The 8,808-nt window shown below is 35.2% G+C and overlaps 1 protein-coding gene across 1 annotated transcript; it reads right to left on the minus strand.

The window, feature by feature from the left end:
- Positions 1–651: 651 nt before the first annotated feature.
- On the minus strand, positions 652–6,880 carry LOC107818568 (mitochondrial import inner membrane translocase subunit TIM10-like). The gene is made up of 6 exons (XM_016644607.2): positions 6,740–6,880; positions 6,622–6,659; positions 6,458–6,510; positions 5,523–5,561; positions 5,341–5,410; positions 652–941 (listed from the first exon to the last, which is right to left on the minus strand). The coding sequence occupies exons 2-6, from the start codon at positions 6,652–6,654 to the stop codon at positions 894–896; spliced, it is 243 nt and encodes an 80-aa protein (XP_016500093.1). The 5' UTR covers positions 6,655–6,659; positions 6,740–6,880; the 3' UTR covers positions 652–893.
- Positions 6,881–8,808: the final 1,928 nt, after the last annotated feature.

The following is an 8,808-nucleotide window of genomic DNA, read 5'->3' on the forward strand; positions in this document are numbered from 1 at the left end:
AAAAAAAACTAAGAAGGAAGTAGAAACAACAAGTAAAATGCGATTTAAGCTTTCTTCTATAGCTGATATAAAAAGAAACGAAATTTAACTTCTTTTTGTAAGTAGCTCAAGAACTAGAACACCGAGGCTGTAATAAAATTTTACAATACATAATATCATTCCTAGTCCCATCAGTGTGAACAACCCATGTGATCCAGCAGAAAAGCACATCTTTATGTTCTCCCCATGCACTCTTCTACTGTATTTTATAAGTGTAGATCTACTAATTTCCCATTGATAGCACAAATAACAACTTAAGGTTTCTCAAACTCCCAAAATATTAGAATATCCATGTGTCAGTTTTTCATTGTTGCCCCCTGTGACACATGAATCTTCAACATTCACCATCAAATAAGCTTTATAAACTTTGTTATATGGGTCTTTTATTGGTATTCACATATCCGTATCAAATGGATGGATACAGTATGAATATGGGCATGGTGTGTTGTCTATTTTGAAGTTTCCACTAAACCACGTGAGACGCGCTGCATGCAATCGATTGAAGAGAACAATAGAGATCTAAAATCAGATGAAATAGGGTGGACAAAAACCTAGCAACCTATTCACTAAAACTTAGACATTAATATCTGCTCCAACATTCTGGCCAAAAGCTGTTAATAACATTGAAATTGACTTATTGTAACACAAAAATCATTAATAGTCATTAGACATTGCTTCAGATCATCTTTCCTAACAAGGAGTAAAATAGTAACCGAATTCTAAATATATAGATAGTAAAACGTATTCGAGCTGTCACCACCCTTTAAGCAATAAAAATAAGCATTATCAATTTCTTCCTTGCTCTTCTCGCTGACAGATTATGCAAACACCATGAGGTAGACAATGGAACAATGTTACATAGGTCGAGTGTTCCCAAGAAGCTGCCCCACTAGGTTAGTCACCTGCAGAAAAAGATTAAAATGGTGAGCTTAGTTATTGTTGGATCTTGAAGAGAAAAGTAGTAGTATAACCTCAACTAAATAACTTGAAGTTTCAGGAGCATACATACCAACCAATATTAAGTTTTAATGCAACTACCACAAACTTCGGGCACTGTCTAAACGAGATGCAAAAGATGTAATGAATATCAAGATTATCGCCACCTCATGTTCACTAAAATCTCGAGTGAAATAGTTGGGCGGCATTACAAACAGCAGTACATATACGGGAGTAGTGTTGGCAAATGGGTGAGTCAGATTGGATGTGGGCAGGTTGCAAAGGGGTTATAACCAACAACGGATAAAATATCCGACTCACCCATATTTAATAAGGATTAAAAATGGGTTCAATGACCGATAATATGAGTATCCATATTATCCATGACTTTTAGAATATTGTTATTTTGGGGACAATTCCTAGCTTCAATATCTGTTACAATTGTGTCTTCCCTGTCAAATTAATTACAGCATGCGACCAATGTAGAAGGTTATCAACTAAAGAAAATGTCAAAGCAGTTAACAAATCATCGAAAGTCATGCTTATAACACATGTAATAAGACCATAAGTCCCAAATAGTAAAAAATTAAAATCTTCAGACATCATGAAGGGATGAAAAATGAGAAAGAAATAAAAAACTGAATGATGATAATATGCTCAAAGTAAATCTCAATGAATAACTTGGAAATCCCAACAAGACACTAACTGCCAAATTTTTGTATGAATTTAAGCTCAAAATTTCAATATCAAAATTCAATATATTGTAACTCTAAAGTATATAGAATATTTATTTATTGTGGTTAGGTCAAAGCGAAAATGCATTTTGCCAAATGTTAAGTGGTTTTTCATATATATATGTCATATAATTGAAATATTCCATATAACAGCTTAGGGCTACTATTTATTTAAGGATACAAGATCCATCTCACTCGTATCTTTTGCAAATCTCCAACAAGGAGCACGATGAGAACCGAGAGCAATTTCAATTATTTTCTAGGTGTTTTAGTACTTCGAAGTTGAGAAGGCATTATTCTGTTCCAACCGACTATATCAATGACATGTTGCGTTATGAAAACATGAGTGATAGCAATCGTGCTATATGTATTATTATGCGGATTAGGCTGGTAATGTCATCGATAGAGTCTCAACTGCTATCTTCTGGTTTTTCTGCCATAATCCTGTTAGTCGTTTCTCCAAGAACAAAACACATAACTGGCTCCTCTTACAAAACTGAATATCGAGCTGTTGCAAGTGCACATGGTGAAATGACCTGGGTAAAGGACCTTTTAGCAGAGTGCAACTCAACTTTCACAAAGTTCTAACTATTTAGCAAAATCTTAGTACTTAGTTGGTTGGCTACCTGAACTTCCACCTTGTTGGTCGAGGTTCAATTCCCCACCTTGTAATCCCGTCCCCCATTTCCCCTTCCCCTCACCCTATAATTAAGAAAAAAAGTTCCAACTATTTACTGTGATAATATTGGTGCCACATACTTGTGTGAAAATCTTGTCTCCCAAAGTCAAGCGTAACACATTGAAGTGGATTTCTTTATGTTCGAAAATAATCACAGCATAAACAGGTTCAAGTTGAACACATGCTGCAGATCAACTAGTAGACACTCTCACAAAGGCTCTTCCTAAACCATCTTTTGACAGCAACATGTTCAACCTAAGTTTTGTCGCACACTACTTACCTTGAGGGGGGCATATTAGCACACATGTTACTGGTTTGACCTTTTCCTTAGAAGTTTCTTAGGATTGTTTCTTTTATTGTTAGGTTGTTTAAGTTGTTCATTCATGGTTTAGCTTCTAATAAGACTCCTTTATTGAAGGAGCTAGTTTAGGAAGTTTGTTTGTTCTTCTTGTGTTCAAAAGTTGTCATCTGATCAATAAAGATCAATGAATTCATCCACCTTTATTTTGGCGTTCATAATTTGTAACCAATAACCGGTGAGCCTCACCGGGGCCTACAGGGGGTAAGCAAAGGTGCATGAACAAGTGTATATACCCTGACCTGATGTATCCCGCACGAACTGCAAAACCGTGCATATTTTTCTCCTGTCTAACCCATTCGTTCCCTTCAGAAATTATAAAGATGTCAAAATCCATATTTAATCCACTTTTAGTAGTGGGAGCCATCTGTTCTATTCAACTCCCTCCGTTTCAATTTAGATGATGTAGTTTGACTTGGCACAAAGTTTAAGAAAGAAAGAAGATTTTTGACATATGTGGTCCTAAAAGCTTAAGGAGCAAAAGCTTTGTGAGGCCATAACATTCATGTGACTATAAAAGCCTCTCATTAAGGATAAAGTGGGTAAAACGAAAAGTTTAAAGTTAAGTTGTTTACAAATATATAAATGTATCATTCTTTTTGGGACAGACTAATAAGGAAAGCATGTCATTTAAATTGAAACAGAGGGAGTAGTAATTTGGTCAAGAATCAAGATATACCTTTTTAGTACTGACCTAAAATGTGAAATGGAGAAAAAGAACTTTAAAAAACCTATCATGATTAAACCAAAGAAATCTTCCTAAAGCAACATCATTTGTCAATAGAAAAGATTACTCATCTCTTCAAAGTTTATAACTACTCAAGCTTGCATTAGACACACTAGTGCTTAGAAAAGCGGCCGCTTACAGCGCGAAGCCGTATGAAGAAATAAAGTAGACGCTTCAGTCGTTCCAAGTGTAGCAGGTAAACAAAGTGCAAGCAGCGCGAAGCACAATCGAAGTGAGGAGAGTGTGCATTTTAGGGACAAAAATCAGTTTAATGGGTCGAATTTAAGGGAAAACAGAGAGGTCAATTTCTCTTTTACTGAAACAGACTAACATCTAGGTTTTTTCAGCCTCCGTCAAGCTTCTTCAAGGTATAAGTTCTTTTCTTCTTCTGCGATGTCTGAAGTGTGGGATATGCTACCCAATTTTCTTCTTTGATGCCTAGACCGTGGGGATATACTGCCCAAAACTTTTTCTTCTTTAGTTCTTCTGTGATGTCTGCACCAGGGGATATGCTGCCCAAAGGTACTTTAATTCAAATTGATAATCAGAAAAATTTGGGGTCCACGATTCAGAAATTACAGAAGAAGAAGAACCAAAGAAAAAAAATGGACATCATATCCCCATGGTTCAGACATCACGAAAGAAAAAGAAGGATAAGAAAAAAATTGGGCAGCATATCCCCACGCTTAAGATATCACAGAAGAAGACTAGAAGAAGAAGAAAGAAATCAAATCATACAATGGAAGAACCCTCAATAAGCTTGAAGAAGAAATGCAGAAGGGACTGAAAAAAACCTAGTTGTGAAGTCTGTTTAAGTAAAAGAACTAGACCCCTTTGTTGTTTGCCTTAAATTCAACCCATTAAGTTGATTTTTCCCCTAAAGCGCATGCTCCCCTCGCTTCTCGCTTCGACTGCACTTCTTGCTTTTGTTTACCTACTACGCTTCCAACAATTGAAGCGCCTGCCTGCTCGCTGAAGCAGTCACTTTTCGAAACACCGGTTTGATCATGCATTTTCTTGCCAGAGACGGTATGTCCAGGTTGGACAATAGCCTATTTGGCCAACCTTCTAAAATCAGCTTATTTTGAAAAGTGTTTTGCAAAAAGGTATTTTTCAAAAAAGTACTTTTGGTGAGAAGCAGTTTGTTTTTGGCTAATCAATTTAAAAAGTACTTTTGAGCAACAATTAATATTTGGTCAAACTTTTAAAAAGTGCTTCTAAATGTATTTTCTAAAAAACACTTTTCAAAAAAGAGCTTTTGGGAGAAGCTACTTTTTTTTGCTTCTACTCAAAAACACTTTTTTTCCTTCTAAAAGCTTGACCAAACACCTCAACTTAAAAAAGTACTTTTGACCTTGGACAAGCTTGTCCAAATAGGCTACTAGTCGAAATGGCGAAAAGGGTCTTTTTTTTGGTTGCCAAAAATGCTTTTTTTAGCCAAAAGTGCTTTTTTCTTTCAAAAGCTCGGAAAAAAAGCATTTTTGGCTAAAAAAAGCACTTTTGGCACAAAAAAAAAACTTGGCCAAACAAGCTATAAGTTGGGCCTTACAGAAACTCTAGTTCAGAGAACTCCTAATTTGCCTTAAAAAGAAAATGTATTTAGTTTTAGGTGAAATGGATATGCATAGAGCTCTAGTTGATTAAATCATATATGATGCACGCATGTTACATGAAAAACAAACATTACGCCGTACAAACTCAGACTACCGACGTTTCCACTCAAAAACATAAACAGTAACTTACATAAACAAGTGCATATAAGAATGTTATGTGAAACCATAGACACAAAAACCAATGTGTATTTATTACGTGGTATCAGGTCAACTTCAAGCTTTATTGAGGTAGCAAAGCACATCCCATTGTTTACCTGCCAGTACTTTGAAACACATTTGTCAATACAACTGTTTTCACCCATGTTCAACTCCGAGTCCTTGTACCTGAAAAGCCATTTACAATGCAATGTCAGCCACGAAACCAAGTCCTGAGAAAGTAATGCACAAAACTCATATTAGGCCAGAAGGATAAAGAAGAATGAGTAGAGTAACATACTTGTTCTCCACGCATTTGTTGAAACATGTATGCGTAAGCCTGAATTATAGTTTTAAAATGAAAAGAGAGCAGGTAAGAAATTAAAGAAGTAGGTAGGATGAGAAATGCAACTAGAGTCCAGCAAGTTAAAACCAAAACTAGACAACAGCTAACTCTACCTTCATGCAGATTAACAAAAATAACTTCCAAACATCATATTAAGTGTTTTGTAGCATATCTTATACATTAGCATTTGTCGTGTTCCCACAGCACCTCTCGAGGGACTAGATCGGGGCATGTTTACACACTTAAAGACCTAAAATAAACAAAGAAAGGTGTCCATTCCATGACAGTGCTTTCATATGAAGCAGTTTACAGAATTCGACATGGTGTAGAGGTCCTATGCTCGAATCTTACACCATCCTCGACAATATTTTGCGTATGAGTAAGGGTGCACATAAAACTTAAAATAAATAAGCAGGAGTGTCATCTCTCTAACTAGTTTAAGGTGGTTTACACAAATCACATCAGGTTTTCCTCTCCAATTTTATTTTGGACTTTTTGGTGTCAAAGGGACAACAGATACCACCAATCCCCGCTCACAACCCAAATGTTAATAGTGAAAAAATAGTATAACTAAGTATAGCATACAATCGTGCACCGATCATCTAGTTCATGTACATTACAAGTGTAAAACTTCAATTCATCAATACCACACATTGACTAAACTTTTCTATATGATCAAGTAAGTATCCGGGCCAGTTTGCACTATTTTGCCGGGTACCTACTGCCTCTCACTAGCACATGTACCGAGTAACTCTGCCTACTAAGATTTAAGCAAATGGCAAGAAATCACCTAGTTTTTTTTTTTGCCTCCTTGTACAATTTGCTAGTATCAGCAAAATTATGCAAATGGGTATACTTCAAAACATTCAAAAAAGCTAAGAGGTACATACTTGTTAAACATCTCCACTCTATACTCCATCTCTTTCTCTGCCATAGCAAATATCTGCTCTCACCCAAAAATTAAAAGAACCCAAGATTTAATAGATCAGAAATAAACACCCTTCAAGGTGGATACAAAAATAGTAGTACAAAGTGAAAAGAAGGAAACAAAAACCTGTTCTTTTTCCATGTCGGAAGGAGCAGCCATTAGAACTGAAAGAGTAAAGAAAGATTAGATACATGTAAAATAAAAACACAAAATAACAAAATAACTTTATAAGATATTTGCATACCCTTTGTTAGTTTAAAGAAAGAAAATCTTGGAGTAAGCTGTTTACTGCGGAGGAAACGTAAAACCTATGAAGCAGAGACGAAAGAATGAGAGGCGCAAGGACAGACTGTGAGGGTTTTGAGGTGTAATAATGTTAATGTGATGCCGTTAACTTTTCTCCCAATACTACGAATGTTGCTATCTCGAGGAATCGACAAACCAGTCCCTTAAGTTTGGGATTAGATTTAAAGTAGTCCTTAAATATACTTATAAGCAGTTTTAGTCCGTTAAGTTTGATAAAATTGAGCACTTTTGATCTTCATCAAATATTTAACAAACATTGCCGGCTAGATTTAATAGGAACTAAGAAAAAAGGATTTAACTAAAATAACTAGGACAAATTGAAAAATAACAAACTGCACAAAACAATAGAATATACCAAAAATAATAAAAATTATACTTCAAGAAACTGCACTAGACATGAGAAATATATCAAAATAGCAAAAAATAGTAAAAATTAGACCTCCAATGTTTTCTTCTATGTTAAATCTTTTTTTACATCATTTTTGTTAAATATAATAGCCATAATTTGCTAAATATTTGAGCAAAACCAATTATGCTCACTTTTGGCAAACTTAAGAGACCAAAATTGCTCAGAGTATATTTAAGGAACTATGTTAAATCTACTCCTATACTTAATGGACCAATTTTGTCATTTTCTTAAAGTTTTTAGTCCCAAATGAATAATAACATCTAAAAGTCAAGTTTTTTAATGTAAAATTTTATTTGTATTGTTTTCTTAAAAAATGTAAGATATTTCAAAAATAAAAATTGATCTGTGAATTAGATGTATTAACCCTATAGGTGTTAAATGGGCCGGGTCAGCTCGGTTTCGGACCGGTCCAGACCGGTTAAAATCGGAATCGGTCCGGACCGGTTAAAGGGGGCTGGGTTGGGCTGGGTTAGGGGGGACACGCGGGTTGCACCGTTTACATTTTAAATATCGGTTACCTGGACCGGTACAACCCGTTAGATGAACAGTGTCGTTAAACCAGTTAAACGACCCAGACCGGTTTATTGGTAAAAAAAATTGATGTTTTTTTTTAATTTGGGCCCAGATCTGACCGTTGGCAACGGTCCATTTCAGAAAATGGTCGTTGCCCAACGAGTGAATTGATCAACAATTTGGCTATTTTTTTTTTGGAATTTAATTTATCGTACTATTTATTTTTTGAAGTTTGAACAATTGAACTTCAAAATTGGAACAATTGACGTTTTTTCGTGGTAATATTGGAGTTGCGAAATCATCAAGTTCTCAATTTATTGCCTAATTCGGCGCACTCCCTCCAACTCTTTCTCTTATTTACTATTTTATTTGCATATTTATCTGTTTTGTTGCTAGTAGTTAAATTTTTACAATATGTTTAGTGCTGCAAAAAGAGTTTGTAACAACAAGGTTACTAATCGGGAAAATTAAAAAAAAGATAGTGTACTTCAGCTTCAGCATCTGGTAGTAATTTAAATTCCTCTCCAAATATTCCTGAAACATTACCTGATAATAATATAGATTATGAACAATTGCAGGAAGATTTTGGTATAGATGATAATGAATTAGAAATGGAAGATGAAATACCACTTACACCTAGTAGTATTGAAGCTGCTAGCAGGGGTGGTGGTCGTGGTGCTAGTAGTAGATCACATGTGGCCCCGATTAGTAATCGTAGAAAAAGAAGTAAGGTTTGAATTTTTTTTAAGGAAATAGAAGGTACTTATAGATTTAAATGCAAACTTTGTAATGATACTTTTAAACATAAGATTGGGGGGCAATTAGAGGGGACTGGGACATTTAGTAGATATATGAGAATTGAGCATCCTATAGAATGGGGATCTGATGGAGATGATAATCAATCAACTCTAAACCCTACTACTGGTGGTCTTGTGAAATATGATAAAATGAAGGATCGTGAGGAGTTAGCAAAAATGATTGCTTTGGGTTGTCTACCTTTTTTTTTTTTTGTTTCTTCATCATATCTTATTATGTATATTTAAAGGATTTACAATCCTTTATTTAAAGGAATCCCTAGAAGTACT

The sequence above is a fragment of the Nicotiana tabacum genome, chromosome 10, assembly GCF_000715075.1.
Source record: "Nicotiana tabacum cultivar K326 chromosome 10, ASM71507v2, whole genome shotgun sequence".
NCBI classification, from domain to species: domain Eukaryota; kingdom Viridiplantae; phylum Streptophyta; class Magnoliopsida; order Solanales; family Solanaceae; genus Nicotiana; species Nicotiana tabacum.